Source organism: Hypomesus transpacificus, unplaced genomic scaffold (genome assembly GCF_021917145.1).
Source record: "Hypomesus transpacificus isolate Combined female unplaced genomic scaffold, fHypTra1 scaffold_129, whole genome shotgun sequence".
Classification (NCBI taxonomy): Eukaryota; Metazoa; Chordata; class Actinopteri; order Osmeriformes; family Osmeridae; genus Hypomesus; species Hypomesus transpacificus.
Window position 1 is genome coordinate 124,865 of NW_025813705.1, and position 17,636 is coordinate 142,500.

At 49.8% G+C, this 17,636-nt stretch overlaps 1 protein-coding gene across 6 annotated transcripts in view; it reads left to right on the plus strand.

Moving 5' to 3' along the window:
* ppfibp2b (PPFIA binding protein 2b) overlaps positions 1-17,636 on the plus strand; it is a 51,615-nt gene that overhangs the window by 9,238 nt on the left and 24,741 nt on the right. For 4 of the 6 annotated variants that reach the window (XM_047050841.1, XM_047050839.1, XM_047050840.1 and 1 more), the window contains exons 2-5: positions 785-881; positions 5,076-5,290; positions 13,943-14,029; positions 16,354-16,467. In XM_047050841.1, coding sequence (XP_046906797.1) covers positions 818-881; positions 5,076-5,290; positions 13,943-14,029; positions 16,354-16,467 — 480 coding nt within the window. In that variant the 5' untranslated portion in view covers positions 785-817. Of the gene's footprint in view, positions 1-784; positions 882-5,075; positions 5,291-9,525; positions 10,039-13,942; positions 14,030-15,374; positions 15,479-16,353; positions 16,468-17,636 lie in introns of those variants that run through there. The other 2 variants (XM_047050843.1, XM_047050846.1) reach the window with 2 other exon arrangements.

Here is a 17,636-nt window from a genome sequence, read left to right on the forward strand (position 1 = left end):
ACGTGACTTCAGCAGTTATTATAACACTAAACCGTCCTTTGACCAGTTCAACAAAGGGGCTGTCAGTGAGTGTGAATGGAGCTATCCGCAAGTGTCTCAACCAGCCTAATGTGGTCTTGCTGATTATTAACAATGTAGGCACCACAGCCCTTTCAGCAGACTGTCTGCCTGCCTGCCTGCCTGCCTGCCTGCCTGCCTGCCTGCCTGCCTGCCTGCCTGCCTGCCTGCCTGCCTGCCTGCCTGCCTGCCTGCCTGCCTGCCTGTCTGCCTGTCTGCCTGTCTGCCTGTCTGTCTGCCTGTCTGTCTGTCTGTCTGTCTGTCTGCCTGTCAGTCTGTCCATAGATGTGTCTGGAGCTAACCAAACTTGGTTGTAAGTGTATGTATCCACGCAATTCCAAATCATTTCAAGGATTCGATGAGGGGATTAGTTTGAACAGCTTTTCCATTGTGTGACATGCTTATAATGAAGGCGTTAAGTGATCGTTTCTAAAGAGAATCACAGGCCATGTTTGAGCCTGTCGGCTGACTTCTCGGATTGGTGACAGAGGCCACGAAGAACACAGCATCAATGTGTCCTAATTCAGTCGAGGCCTTCCAGTTTTGCACCCATACAGTATCTGTGATGTGTGTAATCTGTAAAACATTCCACTTTTTATTTCACCAATAGACATTTACTGCACACTGAAGACGATTTGAACTTGAAGCCAATAAGACTTCATCACACTTGGAATGTCTCTCTTCTCCTCTAGTCATCATCTTCTTCTTCCTCCTCCTCCTTTCACAGGACGTCAGCAGGCGAAGGCAGTCGGCTGTTGCCATGGAATCAGACGCCAGTCACATGTTAGAGGCAGCCTTGGAGCAGATGGATGACATCATCGCTGGTAAGAGCTTAGTTGCACAAATTGGGATTTGTTTATGAATATTTTCCCTTTGCGTAAACAACAACTCCTAAAACAAGTCCTGCCTCGGGAGGTCATTTCTTTCAGTTTTACTGTAATTAAATGAAGCCAGGACAATAAATAATTCATACTTTCTTAAAAGTGTCCTATACCTGTCCCACAATGTTATGGGACAGGTATACAAAATACACCATCTGTACGTTGCTTTGAGATATTGTAGTACTGTATATTCATGTAAGTGTTTCATCAGGGCGACACTGGGGGCCATTTTGTACTCACTGTGTGTGCCCATGACAGGTGTACGTGGGACTTAACCTTTCCTGCACTGTCATTACACAGTCATTTGTTCTACAAAATAGATAAAACTGCAGGTGTGTGTTTGATGCCAGGTGTGTGAGTGTGTGTGTGTGTGTGTGTGTGTGTGTGTGTGTGTGTGTGTGTGTGTGTGTGTGTGTGTGTGTGTGTGTGGGTGTGTGTGTGTGTGTGTGCGTGCGTGCGTGTGTTTTCAATGAAAGATGTGTGTGTGTGTGTGCATGCATGCGTGCAAATGTGTGTGTGCTTACCCCCTGACACAATGAGCAGGATAAAGCAGGCTAATAGCATAGCAATGAGCTGCTGAATAAAACATGGAGTCTGTCTGAGGAAGGTGACACTGCTCTACCCGACACTGCTCTCATAGGTCTGGAAACATATTGCTGCTTATCTCTCTGTACCCTACCACTGGCTATAGACCTGTCTGTCTGTCTGTCTGTCTGTCTGTCTGTCTGTCTGTCTGTCTGTCTGTCTGTCTGTCTGTCTGTCTGTCTGTCTGTCTGTCTGTCTGTCTGTACCCTACCACTGGCTATAGACCTGTCTGTCTGTCTGTACCCTACCACTGGCTATAGACCTGTCTGTCTGTCTGTCTGTACCCTACCACTGGCTATAGACCTGTCTGTCTGTCTGTCTGTCTGTCTGTCTGTCTGTACCACTGGCTATAGACCTGTCTGTCTGCATTACAACTAACTATATGCCTTTCTGTTTTAAGTAGGTCTGCTAGTACAGACACACATTGGCAGTCAGCCTTAACAAGATAGATAGACAGACAGACAGACAGACAGACAGACAGACAGACAGACAGACAGACAGACAGACAGACAGACAGACAGACAGACAGACAGACAGACAGACAGACATATAGATATATTGGTAGTCCAGCTGTGACACAATCCCAAGCCTGTCTCATGGCTTGTCTCCCTCCTCTCACACTGATGGCTAGTCACCCTGCTGCCCCCATCGGCTACAAACTGTCGTGTCAAGCCTGTCACACACACACACACTCTCACACACACACACAAAAAAACACACACCCTCAACAATTTGTTGACTGACTGCATTAACCATTTAGCCTTGATTAGTTAAATCATTTTGGCAATGGCTAAGCTGGGAACATGACCCACTCCCATACCACACACACACACACACACACACATACACACACACACACACTGATCCACCCACCCTTTGCTCCCTGGCCCCTTATCTTGCTCCTAATTTGCCCATTAGTTCCCCCACTCACAACATTCATGTTCAGATGCCCCTCTCTCCTCCCCCTCTTTCCTCCTCCCGTTCCCCTCTCTCCTCCACACTCTCCATCTCTCTTCCCCCCTCCCCTCTCCCCTCTCTCCTCCACCCTATCCATCTCTCTTCCCCCCTCCCCTACCCCCTCTCTCCTCCACACTCTCCATCTCTTCCCCCCTCCCCTCTCCCCTCTCTCCTCCACCCTCTTCATCTCTCTTCCCCCCCTACCCTCTCCCCTCTCTCCTCCACCCTCTCCATCTCTCTTCCCCCCCCCCTACCCTCTCTCTCCTCCACACTCTCCATCTCTCTTCCCCCCTCCCCTCTCCCCTCTCTCCTCCACCCTCTCCATCTCTCTTCCGACCTCCCCCTCTCCCCCCTCTCCTCCCCCCTCTCTCATCGCCTCTCTTTCCGTTCTCCTGTCCCAGAATATCCTCTCATTCATTTCAGATGCAGTGTTTTGTGATGTCGTCCCATTGTAAGCTCACTTTCATTAAAGAGGCCATTCCTCAGAGTCTACTCAACACAAAGTAGAATTCATATCCTGTTGCCGTGACCGAGTTCTTAGACCCAATCGTCACAGGTATTTTAATAAGCTGGTCTGATTACTGAGTAAAAAAGGTTCCCATTTGAGAATGCAGACTGGTTCAGGAGTTCTGATGACATTCAAATGTGGGCACTGACTGTTTTCCCATGCTCAAGAGTTATGTGGATTTGATAGCAATGTACTGTACATGCGCCACCTACTGGCCATGACAGAAATAGTTAACAGTTACAGGGACGGCACTATGTATAATTCTTATTTTAATACTTGAAATGCTTAATATGAGCTTTTGCCAAGATTAGGTGTACGTCTGCAATCATGTTCAAAGGTATTTGCCATCAGATAAAAAAATGCACGATCATGCTTCACAGTGAAAAGGCTTGTCCGTATTTCTGGGCGGCGTTGCACATATCAAACGACCGATACGCACTCGTGTTTGGCTGCATCCATGCTCGTGATATTTGTAGAGGAGACGCGAGCGGGCGGGCGTGAATAATCCCTTCCTGTACGCCCGGCTCTCCTCCGCCCACCACCGCCCCAGGCCCTGGACGGATTCTGGGGCTGCAGCTCTGCTTTCTGCAGCTCTGGCTGCTCTCTCTAACACACACACACACTCTCACACACTCTCTAACACACACACACTCTCTAATACACACTCTCTCTAATACACACTCTCTATAATACACACACACACTCTAATACACACTCTCTAATACACACACTCTCTAACACACACACACACTCTCTAACACACACTCTTACTGTAACTCACACACTCTCTAACACACTTTAACACACACACACACACACACACACAAACAACATGCACTTCACTGTGTTTGGTCCCTCTGCTCTGAGCTCAGACCAGCCCATGGGTTTGCATCATTATCCTGACCATCATCAACATCACGTAACTACGTTGTGTAACAACTGGACACACAGTACAGTATTGAGAAGGAGAGAGCCAGCTCCGTATTCTAGGTCTCGGTGCTGTGAGATGATGAGAAGGCAGAAGGGTCGAGTACTGGAGTGTTCTGTCTTCATGCTAATCCTGTTTTGTGATCCTCTCTCCAGTGTGGGATTAGCTGGCGTGTAGCAGATCTCCTCTCCCAGCCTCAGAGCGAGGCAGCCTGTCCACCTGTTACTGATAGCCCTGAGGCAGCACTGCCACAGGTGTCAGCGAGGGCTGCCTCACTGATGTTGGGCCGCTAAACTGCTGCGTCAGACAATTCCCTACAGCACAGCAACGTTATAAGAGCCTCCAGATGTGTGTGTGTGATCTGAAGTCCCAGATGTAGTGTGTGTGTGTGTGTGATCTGAAGTCCCAGATGTACTGTTAAAAGTCTTGCTGGGCCAGAGTAGAGATGGGTTGTGATCGGAGACACGTGGACAGATGGAGAGATGGATGAAGAGAGGCACTAAGCTGATTGGCACTGCTCAACCTCTGGTCACCTCTGGTGTTTACTTGTCTGGTCTGACAAAGGTTTTCTGAAAAGAGGATCGCTCCAATCATCTATGCAGAGAGCCCAGTGTAGATGCCCCTTCTTTTGAAATTCCTTGTTGTGTATGCCTTTAAATGAAGCCTGAGAATCAGGACACAAAAACGGTAGTATCAGGTGACTTTTATGGATGACCTGTCTCGCTCTGTCTCTCTCTCTCTCTCTCTCTCTCTGTCTCTCTCTCTCTCTCTCTCTCTCTCTCTCTCTCTCTCTCTCTCTCTCTCTCTCTCTCTCTCTCTCTCGCTCTGTCTCTCTCTGTCTCTCTGTCTCTGTCTTTGTCTCTCTCTCTCTCTGTCTCTCTCTCTCTCTCTCTCTCTCTGCAAAATGAAAACAGCTTCCAGTGTGTTTAGTGAAAACTGTACTGTATGTGCCTCATGTCCTTTTATCCCAACTCTAATCTCAATCATTTTTTCTTCATCTCTTTCTCTTACTTTACCCCTCTCTCTTTCTTTTCCCCACCCCCCCTCTCTTTCTTTCTCCCCCTCCCCCCCCTTTCCTTCTCCCTCCTTCCCTCCCTCCCTCCCTCACTCTTCCCCCCTGCCCCCCCCTCTTCTCCTTCCCCTCCCCCCTCCCCTCCAGGCTCCAAGGCGGCAGCAGAGTACTCTAACGGGCTGCTGGAGCTGGGCTCCCCGTCCTCGTGCGTCTCGGCGGGGCCCCTGCAGGTGCTGCAGCTGGCCGAGGAGCTGCGCCTGGCCCTGGAGCTGCAGGCCAGCCAGGAGGACAGGGCCAGCCTCCGGGCCCAGGTCTCCAGCACCACCGCCCACACGCTCCTGCTGTGGCTGGACAACGGAGAGGTGAGCAGGGGGGCCCCCCGTGGGGATACTTTGGGGGGCTTGGCGCCTTCGTGGTCCAATCGAATGTGGTTTACTGAAACGGGGTTTAGTGTAGGAAGCAGAGATCTTGAGATAATATGTGCTCTCTCTTTCTGTCTCTCTCTTTTATGTCTCTCTTTCCCTCTCCAACATGGGTTTGTTTGTTGCCTGTTTGTGACAGGACACTTCTTACGCGGAAGAAGTATCTGTCATTATATAACATCAAAGACAACGTGTTCTTACTCACGGTGTCCATAAATGACACAGGAGAGAAGTGTGTTGCCTGAGGGTCCGTGCGATGGAGTCAGACCAGGCTGGGGTCAGGCCAGAGCTGGATTCCTTCACCGTAGCATGTTGTGACACTCCACAGCTCCAATACATCCCCGGATTCTCACACCGGTCCAACACTATTCAGATCCTAGGGAGGGAGGGAGGGAGGGAGGGAGGGAGGGAGGGAGGGAGGGAGGGAGGGAGGGAGGGAGGGAGGGAGGGAGGGAGGGAGGGAGGGAGGGAGGCTGCAGGCTGGAGCTGCAGCCTGGCTCTGGGGGAGGAGGGGGCTGAGGGGGGGGGAGACGGGGGAGAAGGGTCGAGGAGGGGGCCGAAAGAGGGGAGAAGAGGGGGGCGAGGAGGGGGTTGGAGCGGGGAGACCAGAAGGTCTGGACGAGGTTTAAAGAGCCCAAGTGTTCCTCCAAGACACGAACAGAGCGGAGGGCCAGCGGAAAGCTTCCTGCTTTCGACAGACCCTCCTCTTTCTTCCCTCCCCTCCGCTGTCGCTCTCTCTCTACGCTCTCGCCCTCTCCCTCACAGCCTCTCCTCCGTCGGCTCCTCGAATCTCGGCTCACTCTCCCCTTGCCTCTCTCCAAGGACGTTCTCTCTCTCTCCCTCCCTTCACACCTCCCCTCCGTCCTTCTCGTCTCACACTCCCTCGATCTTCGCCACCCCGGCATCCCGTGAGGTCACCTCAGGCTGGGCCGAGGGTAAGTCTTCGTCCCTCCTTCCTCTGGTCGGCTCGTCCTGCAGGGAGAAGTCAGTGGATGATCATAGGTTTCGGTGTACTGATTTGCTTGCTCGTCACGCCGGGGGGGTGCGAGTTGTTATGCGGTTTGCTGCGGGTGCACCTCATGACCAGTTTTTAGGCGGGGGGGGGGGGGGGGGGGGGGGGGGGGGTCTGTCGACAGCGTGACATGCTGGGTCATATTTGAGAAAATGACAAGCACATGACATCTGGACTGTGAGAGAGGCTTTGTTCATTGTTATGAAGTCTTGTAATGTTGTTAAAATATCCACTGTATCCTGGTGCTACTTGTTATTGTTGTTGGGGCTGGAGGCTGGGGGGGGGGGGGATCATCTGATCCCAGATCTGTGCCTCAGCCAAAAGCTCCTGCTCTATCTGGACTGTAGAGGTCTCACATGCTACACGCTCTCTTCTCCTCCTTCCTTCCTCCTCCCCTCCCCTCCTCTCCTCCTCTCCTTCCCTCCTTCCCCTCGCTACTGAGGCAAAGCAGGATCAGACACACACGCTCCTCCGTCAAACAGAACCCATGGCCCTCATAAGGGCTCAGCACACTTTCTGGAACACACACACACACACAAATGCACATGTATACACACAGACAAACAAGCACACTTCATTTCAAACCCTCACATTTAGTGAGAAACACACAGAGGAGCGAGGAAAAGAGACAGGGAAAGAGATGTACATCTTGTTGTTATTATCAGTGACCTATGCACTTTGTAAAGCTCTCTCTTGGAAGTCGCTTTGGGTAAAAGCGTCTGCTAAATGAATACATGTAAATGTATTCTAAACTAATTTCTATAGTACCAATTCAACCTAGAAAGTTAAATCAAGCTGCCCTGAAGCTATACTTGTTGCTGAGGAGGAACAGTAAGATGTGAGTTGTCTCATTGTTCACCTCATCACAGCCGGCAGAGTGTGTCCCGTCCTCATCTCGGCGCAATCTAGAACCTTCTCATGTGTGGTGCTGTGGAAGATAGAGCTCCCAACAGGTTTCGCAAGTTTAAATTTCAGAGCTGATCCAGTCTGTGGCTCTCTGGGAGACGTAAAGATGTTTCTCACCAAGAGATTCGTCGAGGAGGGGGATTTCAAACGTGACCTCAGCTAATGAAGACTCGTTCTGGGCAGACTGAGCCAGAGGATGACCTAGAGCACTAGTACTATGTGTGCTATGTACTCTGGAGGATTTACAGAGCTGTGTGTTTCCTGGAGTGGGCTGGCTTGTCACATACCAAGTCTTCAAAGACAGCCTCGCTGACTGCAGCTAATTATTACTGTCTGCATGGCGGGGGCCCGCTGCAGCATGCCCTGCATACATGACCCCCCACTCCACACACACACACACACACACACACACACATATACACTCCACACACACACATACTTCACACACACACACACACACATACACACGTACATACATATACACTCCACACACACACACGTACATACATATACACTCCACACAAACACATACACTCCACACACACAAACACACCTACACACAAACACACATAAATGCTAGGTCTCTGTGTTTGGCTAGTTTGTATATGAAACTCACAAAAAGATGAATGTAAGTTTGTATACTGTGTGTGTATGTGTGCAGGTGTGTGTCTGTGTGCATACTGTGTGTGTATCTGTGTGGTGTGTGTCTGTGTGCATACTGTGTGTGTATGGAACTGGGTGTTACATGGAGTCTCATGCACAGGAAGTGGAACCTTGTGGAAATGAGCCCAGGCTGCATAATGAGACGGTGCATTGATCAGCCGGATAGCTGCAGATCAGAGAGAGAGAAAGAGAGAGAGAGAGAGAGAGAGAGAGAGAGAGAGAGAGAGAGAGAGAGAGAGAGAGAGAGAGAGAGAGAGAGAGAGAGGATAAGGGGACTGGAAAAGAGAGAGAGAATAGTGGGATTGGAAGAGAGAGAGAGAGAGAAGCGCATAGGGGGCTTGAATAGAGAAAGACAGCTTTGGCCCGAGGCAGAATGGTTAGGAAAGAGGAGGTGGAGATTGAAGGATAGTCATAGTAGTGTCTTTCACCCCTCACCAGAGAATGTTCTGAAAAGTCTTTTTTTACTTCAGGCACCATTGTGACTTTAAATGAATAAGTGGGGTGAGAGAGAAGAGGAATGGGGGGAAGAGAGAGTCAAATAGTGTGAAGGATAGAGAAAGTAAGAGAGAGAAAAAAGGAGAAAGACAAGGGAAAGTGACGGAAGGAGAGCTGCTGGTATGGCATCTTGTTTAGACTGACATTACAGCCTGTTGCTGTGTTACATTTAGACAGACAGCAGATGCTGGGGGGTCTGTCTGCTCTCTCTCTCTCTGTCTGCTCTCTCTGTCTGCTCTTTCTCTGTGCTCTCTCTGTCTGCTCTCTCTGTCTGCTCTCTCTCTCTCTGTCTGCTCTCTCTGTCTGCTCTTTCTCGGTGTGCTCTCTCTGTCTGCTCTCTCTCTGTCTGCTCTCTGTCTGTCTGCTCTCTCTTTCTCTGCTCTCTCTCTGTCTGCTCTCTCTCTGTCTGCTCTCTCTCTGCTCTCTCTCTCTGTCTGCTCTCTCTCTGTCTGCTCTCTCTCTGTCTGCTCTCTCTCTGCCTGCTCTCTCTCTCTCTCTGTCTGCTCTCTCTCTGTCTGCTCTCTCTTTCTCTGCTCTCTCTCTCTCTGCTCTCTCTCTTTGCCTGCTCTCTCTCTCTGTCTGCTCTCTCTCTCTCTCTCTCTCTCTCTCTCTCTCTCTCTCTCTCTCTCTCTCTCTCTCTCTCTCTCTCTGTGTCTGCTCTCTCTCTGTCTGCTCTCTCTGCTTTCTTTTGTTGTCTCTCTGCTTTCTCTCTCTCTCTGCTGTCTTTCTTTGTCTCTCTCTGTCTGCTCTCTCTCCTTTTTTTCTGTCTCTCTCCTCTTTGTTTCTCTCTTTCCGCTCTCTTTCTCTCAATCTGTCTGCTTTCTCTCTGTCCACTCTCTCCCTCTCTCTCATTTGATCTTTCTCTCCTCCCTCTCTCCCTCCCTCTCTCTGTCGTTCTGCTTTTTGTCTGCTCTCTCTCTCTCTTTTGCTCATTTGATCTTTCTAACTTTGTAACTGTGACTAGCTGGCCTGGGGGGTGTGGACATTTGGCTGTCTGCATCTGTCTGTCAGGCGGCAGAGCGGGAGAGGGGAGGGGAGGAGGGAAGAGACGACTGGGAGGGAGGAGGGGAGGAGGACTGAGAGGAGAGGGAGGCAGGGAGGGAACAGTCAGGAGGCAGAGCTGGGGTCATAAAACCTTCTCCACTGCAGACCAGCTGAGCTCCAGTGTAGGACAGCGCCTAGGTCAACTTCTCACTGCATTCCAAGAGAGAGGGAGGGAGAATGAGAGTGAGCAAGGGAGGGGAAAGGAGGGAGGGAGAGTGAGAGAGAGAGAGAGAGCAATCTTCAAGGAAAAAGAAAGAAAGAAGGGGTTGGACCAGAGAGAGACGGATAACGTGTGCGGTTGTGCGAACGAGACGGAGGGAGAGAAGAGAGTGTGTGGCTGAGAGAGAGAGCGGGTGTGAAGGAGGGACGTAAAGCCATAGAGGAGGAGGAGAGAGAGGAGGGAAACGAGAGAGAGGAAGAAATAGAGAGAGAGAGAGAGAGAGAGTGGGAGGAGGGAATTCTGGGTCCTTGCTCAGCAGCAGATTGAGGGAGTAGACCTGGGGAGCAATGGGCCTTCAGCATGGAGACTGAAATTGACTTCTATAAGCATTTCACTTGGCTAAAAAAGGTCAGTGTGTTTGTTTGTTTGTGTGTGTGTGTGTGTGTGGACTTCCCAGGGCTTTGTGGTGCATTGTTTCCACTGATGTGTGACCGTGGATACTTCTGTTTTTGTGGACTGGATAACGAGTTAATGTTTGTCTACACAGTATGCGTATGTGCTTGTATGTGGGTGATTGAGTGTGTGTGTATGTGTGTGTGTGTGAGAGAGAGAGAGTGTGTATGTGTGTGTCTAGCTCCAATGAGATGCTTGTGGAGGGCATCTAGCAGAGCTAGGCTTTGCTCACCTCTGCAAAGTGATGTTCTAGTTGTTGAGTTAGTCTGTTTGTTGGGTTATACTGTGTTGAAGGAGACTGCATGTTGACTTATACTGTCAGTGGGTGTAACTGTGCTGAGCAGTGTATGTGTTGAACAAGTTGAATTAGGCCAAGTGTTGAGTTGGTGTTTCTTGTTATTGGGCTTTGAGTAAGCGTGTTTGTTGTTGGGAACGTATCAGATAAGGGACTGCATCATTCCCCAACAGATGATTGCTGTTTACCAAACAGAGTTATAGCCAAACAACTACGTCCTTTCACCTCCTCTCTTCTCCCCTACTCTCCTCTCTTCTCTTCTCCTCTCCCCTCCTCTCCTCTCCTCTCCTCTCCTCTCCTCTCCTCTCCTCTCCTCTCCTCTCCTCTCCTCTCCCCTCCCCTCCTCTCCTCTCCTCTCCTCTCCTCTCAGTATTAGTCTTGTGTATTAAGAGCTGGTGTGAGGTGCAGCGTGTTGTCTTGTTTCATACTGGGCTGGGTTGTCTCTGATCCGACTCTGTTGTTCCATCCTCTCCTCTCTGCATGACGTCATGTCAGGGTGTATGTGTATGTGTCTCTGTGTGTGTCTGTGATTGTGTGTGTGTGTGCTTATGTGTGTGTGTGTGAGAGAGAGTGTGTGTTTGTGACACAAAGGAGCCTTGATCTCTTATTGGCTTTACACTGTTGCTATGTCTTTGTTTACGAGTTGCTGCTCAAATTCAAACAAACGCACACTTACACGCACGCACACACGTGCGTGCACGCACGCACGCACACACAGACATACTTCTTGTTGGGGAAACATGAGGCATCTACTTGTGAGAGAGCAAATGTTCCTGTAACCACATCAGTTATTGGATTTGAATGAGAAAAACAGTTTATGGGACAGATCTGTCCGGCAGGTTTGATAGAGTTGAGTCTAGGGTGTAACTCACTACAAGGTGGGTTTTGTGTTCCCAGAGCTACATGACATATTCCAAATCAAAGTCTGCAGTCCAACATGTTTTTGTGGTCGCCGTGTCAACAGACATGTTGAGGAGATGCTAAGCGTGTGTCGCACATGCCTGGTCACGGATGCTGCGATGTGTGAGGTGGCGTGGAGGAAGGTTGATCACATGATCTGTGTCGTTGGAGGTAGAACCGGCTCGTCCTCCATGCTCCAGTATCCCGTAGAAACAGGAAGGCCTCTGGTAGTCTCATTTGAACTCGGGGAACAGCGTCGGTTTTTGGATCACTAAAGTAGGTGGTTCTCCCTGGCTTGTACTGTATATGTTGTCATGCATTCTTGGACTGTGTAATCATACAGTTAGGCTTTCCGGCCCGCTCCTCGTCTCTACCCACCTCTTCCATCCTCTCCTCTCTCCCTCCGCTCGCTTCTCGTCTCCTCCTCTCTCCCCTCCGCCCCCTGTCCTCCCCTTTCATCTCCTCTGTTCATCTTTCCCCTCCTCTTCTATCCACTTCCCATCTGTCCTCCTCTCCTCCTCTCTTTTCCTCTCCTCTACTTTCGGCTCTAGTAGAGGGTTCTCTGCCTGGAGTTAGAAGGGGATTTCCGATGTGGGTTGGTCAGGCAGACACTTACACACACGGTTACACGGTTTCTTAGCAGGCCAAACGAAAGGGCTTTATTGTGCGTTGGAGTGCGTGGGTCGGGGTTGCATGTAACGAGTTCTGTCACAGATACCAACTGTCTTCGATGATACTTCCCTGAATGCCGCAGGGAGTTGTAGGCATGACACTTCCTGAATGTGACAGGAACTTTCTAATCTCAACAGGGAACTCTCCAGGCCTCTGCCTGTAGTAACGTATGGGGTTCCCTTGTGACTACATACTATTACAGACTTTAATGGACAAGGTCAATGTTTACCTGCTCTCTTGCTGTTCCTTTCAGAACACATCCTGGTGTGTTACGTTATTACGTACGTGTTATTTTCATCTCATTGGTCCTCATTCATAGCCCCTTTATCCCTCCCTCCCCCCTGTCTGGTGTGCTTGAGCCTGTGTGTTTACAGTGCCTCGTGGGTAACAGTCCTGAGCGCCCAGACTGTCCTGCGTGGTGAGGGTAAACATCCTCTTACCTCTGGCCTCCCTGGAGCCCCCTGGCTGGGTCTGGAGTCCGGAGGCACACCAGACCACCGTCACATGGGCTCCACAGGGAGGGGACTACACTGTCCAAATCTGAATTTGAAATCGTGTATAATCTAAATATATATACATCTTTTTTTTTTTTCTTTTTTTTTTTTTTGCGAATGTAAGCTACTTTTTTTTCTTCTTCTCATTTTGGACTTCATCTGACGTTAAAGACTGTGCTGACAAGCTATCACTTCACACCTTGCTCTAACACCCAGCCGTATCTGGCACTGGGCCATGGGCACCGCTCGACCCAGTCTCTGGGTGGTCAGCCCAGTCTCTGAGCCTGGCCAGACGGCCACTCCTAAAAAGGCTAGAAACAAACTAGTTGGGTGACAGTGACGCCTCGCCGAATCCCCGGCCCTCTTTGATGACCTCAGAGGAACAGCTTTGTCACAGCTGTCGGCGTGTGTGTGTCTGTGTGTGTGTGTGGCCCCCCTGATAGAGTTCTGGCAGGGTGTTCCTGCCTTGGGTGAAAGTCACACATTCCAGTCAGGATCCTCACATCATTTCACTGCTGAGAGAAGGAGGGAGAGAGAGAGAGAGAGAGAGAGGAGAGAGAGAGAGAGAGAGAGAGAGAGAGAGAGAGAGAGAGAGAGAGAGAGAGAGAGAGAGAGAGAGAGAGGAGAGAGAGAGGGAGGGAGAGAGAGAGAGAGAGAGAGAGAGAGAGAGAGAGAGAGAGAGAGAGAGAGAGAGAGGGAGAGAGAGAGAGAGAGGAGAGAGAGAGGGAGGGAGAGCAGAGAGAGAGAGAGAGAGAGAGAGAGACAGAGAGAGAGACAGAGAAAAAAGATAATTTAACTAATGTTGCACAACCATCACCAGCTTAGATATAGAGAGCAAGACAGACAAATACATAGGATGCTACACCAGAAGTCCGTGTATCCAATCATCCAGATCCAGCTCTTGGGCTCAGATCTCTGGACACAAAGAGCTCCAGGGAGGCACCACACAAAGATCACATGAGCAGCGCTCACACAACCACCTCCACCACTCCTACTCCATCAGCTGACTGAGAAGAGGAACGACCTCCGACCTCCCTGGAAGGTTCTGGTCAGACGCAGAGGCTGGATGCGTGACACGAGGCTGACGGATAATCAAAGTTCCCGTCCCTCTTTTCCCCTGTTGGTTTTTCTCTTCTTTCTATCTTATCCCTTCGTCTCTCTTTGACTGCATTCTCTTTTCATTTCTTGTCTTCTCTCCTCTTCTGTCCTCTCCTCTCCTTTTCTCGACTAAGATCCAACCTTCAGAGTTGATGAACTCGTAGCAAGGCAGAAATGACTGTATGACAGCTAAACTGTGAACAGATTACGAGAACAGATTGATCTATGCTGCCAATACAGTCTGAGCTACACTTTGGCCTGGTCAAATGGGGGCATTGATGATGAATCATTGATTGATTCTTAGCATTCCACTGCTGTTACCACACGCGCACAAACTCCCACGCACACACATTCCTCCAGGGCCATGCTTGACCCCTTTTGTCGGTGTGTGTTACTGCAGGTTAACCTTCGGTCGCCAGGCAACAATGAGACCTATCAGGAACGATTGGTTCGACTAGAGGGGGACAAGGAGTCTCTGGTACTTCAGGTAAGATCTGCTTTGTGTGTGTTTGAGTGTGTTTGAGTGTGTGTGTGTGTGTGTGTTTGAGTGTGTGTGTGTGTTTGTGTGTATATGCTCATGCGTATGAGGCCATATAAGGCAAAAGAGGAGAATGACAAGGTGACTGGAGATAGAATGATGGCATAGGAGGGTGAAGGGTTGATAAAAGCGTGCTGAAAGATGGGAAGATGACGATGCGTGCTTGAACGGTTGGTTCTGTCAGCCCCCAAGCCAGCCCGCCCTGTGTGTGACTGTGTGCAAGCAAACGTGTGTGTGTTTACTGTCAACACCAAGGCTGTGTAGCCTGTCAGCAAGCTCTGCCACTACTCCTACACCTGAGGAACATACAGCTCTATCCCTCACTACTCCTACACCTGAGGAACATACAGCTCTATCCCTCACTACTCTTACACTTGAGGAACATACAGCTCCATCCTTCACTACTCGTACACCTGAGGAACATACAGCTCTATCCCTCACTACTCTTACACCTGAGGAACATACAGCTCTATCCCTTACTACTCTTACACCTGAGGAACATACAGATCTATCCCTCACTACTCTTACACCTGAGGAATATACAGCTCTATCCCTCACTACTCGTACACCTGAGGAACATACAGCTCTATCCTTCACTACTCTTACACCTAAGGAACATACAGCTCTATCCCTCACTACTCTTACACCTGAGGAACATACAGCTATATCCTTCACTACTCGTACACCTGAGGAATATACAGCTCTATCCCTCACTACTCGTACACCTGAGGAACAGGCTTCTGATCCAGGTGTCCTGTTTGTCCTCTCTCCTCCCTCAACACAGGCAGCTAGCCCTCTCTGCCCTGTCACAGCTTGTCTTATCCAAACATGCAATCAAGCTGTAGAGTAGCCAAGTATATCCCCCCCCCCTCTCTCTCTCCTCTTTCTCTCGATTTCTCTCCATCCCTTTATCTCACTTTCTCTGTCTTTCTCACTCTTTGTCATTTTCTGTATCTCTCACTTACGCTCTCTCTCTTACTCTCTTTCTCTCTCCCACATGCTTTTTCTCTGTCTTTTTATCTATCTCTCTGATCTCTCAGTCTCTGTCTCTCGGTTTTGCTTTCTCTCTCACAAACACACACACACACACACACAGTTACTCTCACACACACACAGTACATTCTTCTGCCCCTCCTGCTGATAGGCAGGCCCTTGTTCGCTGATAGCATGATTGGCTGTTGACACTTCCCCCCAAGGTGCCTTGCTCGCTCTCTCTCTCGCTCTCTCTCTCTCACTCTCTCTCGCTCTCTCTCTCTCTCTCTCTCTCTCTCTCTCTCTCGCTCTCTCTCTCTCTCTCTCGCTCTCTCTCCTACCTGTTCTCAGTCAGCGTGTGCTGGAGTTAGAGCTGCTCCTATATTTATACACCCCACTTCACACTGCTCTGTCAACACGTCCCAGGTATGTAGCTCTCCCTGGTACAATGTTGCTCTACTTGGTGGAGGTGGTTTGTCCTCGTTGTATTTGACGCCGGGCTGTTGACATTCGAGCTGTACTTGAGCGGATCTGGGAAGTGAAACTGCTGACCTGGCGCGGAGCGTTGTTGGGAGAGAGCTTAGCTTAGCTACGGAGCAGAGGAACGGTTTCAGGCATGTGTGTGTGTTGGCGGGTGCGTGTGTGTGTGTGTGTTTATATGTGTTTGTGTGTGTGAGAGAGAGTTTGTGTGTGTGAGGGTTCACCTGTTAATGTGTTGGTGTGTGAAAGCATTATCAGTAGAAAGGGAGTGTTTGCTTGTGAGTGTCAGTTGGCCTGTTAAGCTCTGTGAGTGTGAGTGTGTGTGACCGTGTGTACATGTGAGTCGTCAGAGGAATGAACCACCTCGTCAAGGGGGAGTGTTGACTGTCTGAGTAGTTTGCTGACGAGCGTGATAATGACTGACCAAATGTGTGTGTGACCAGTGTGTGCGTGGATGTGTGTTTGAGGGAGTGAGAGAGACCAGTGTCTGTGTGTGTGAGAGAGAGATACCAATGTGTGTGTGTGTGCGTGAGAGAGAGATACCAGTGTGTGTGTGTGTGTGCGTGTGTGTGTGTGTGTGTGTGAGAGAGATACCAGTGTGTGTGTGAGAGAGGGAGAGAGACCAACATGTGTGTGTGCGTGTGCGTGTGCGTGTGTGTGTGTGTGAGACAGAGAGACCAGCGTGTGTGTGTGTGTGTGTGTGAGAGGGAGAGGGAGTGAGACCAGTGTGTGTGTGTGTGTATGTGTGTGTGTGTGTGACAGACAGAGACCAGCGTGCGTGTGAGACCCCTGTGTGACCTGTGTGTGGTGTTGTGTCTCAGGTGAGCGTGCTGACAGACCAGGTGGAGGCTCAGGGAGAGAAGATCAGAGACCTGGAGACGTCTCTGGAGGAGCACCACCACAAGCTGCTCTCCACTGAGGAGATGCTGCAACAGGTTCGACCACGCCACACGCACACACTGTCACCATGACTACACCACCCGCCATCCTATTATACTATCACCGCGACCACGCTACCCCATCCACCGTACCATCCTTTTGTCACCATGGCAACACTACACCATCCATCATTGCGTAATACTGTTGCCATGACCATGCTACCGCATAATACTGTCATGGCAACAGTACACCACACCACCATACCCTAATACTATCTGTGGCTGCCATGCCACAGGACCACAGCGCCGCATGCTTAAACAGCTAAGTGCTATGCTGTGGTCTACAGGTTGACCTCAACCTGTTTTAGACAGGACCCTGTTAGAACTGGAACTGTGGATTCAGTGAGAGAGATAGACACAAACTGGAACTGTGGATTCAGTGAGAGAGACAGACACAAACTGGAACTGTGGATTCTACTGCACTTTTTAACACTTTGTAAGAATAAGGAGGATGAAGAGAGGAGAAGAGAATGAATGAGTGGTCCTTCTACCCCAGTCACATGATCCTACTACCCCAGTCACATGGTCCTACTACCCCAGTCACAGTGACCTTGTGACTACCCCTGTCACAAGGTCACTCTCTGAACACAGCATGTCTCCATGTCTAGGCTCTGGTGTTTTTCTGATCTACACACCAGCACACTGTAAACCTACTGTAATTATAACCCAGTCTGTCTGGGCATAGAACAGCACACATATAGAAACAGAACACAAATAGAACCCAGTCATTCCTTACCCAGCATAGGGCATACTACTGTAGTGGGAGATGCTGTTAGGAAGTTAGACACTGTGTCACAATGTGTGTGTGTGTGTGCGACACTGTCAAGCTCTAACAATGCTCTGAACGTCAAGTTGAAGAAGAGGCAGCTGAGACTGTGTGTGTGTGTCTGTGTATGAGTGCCCACGTTCTGGACCATAGAACAACCCAATTACATGAATGAAATCACACTCTCTATCAGGGTTCTCAACCAGTCCTCAGTCCCAGTCTGGTATTCCTGTCTCGGCCACATTCTCAGTCCTTCAAATGTCAAAAGGTTCCCAAAAAACACGATCCTGTTGTTGAGGTTCATCCACTTCATCATCCTTAAATGTCACACTCCTTTTGTGGATCTGAAACACCGGATGAACCTGGAGGACTACTCTCTCTGGCCCCAGCCTCTCGTCAC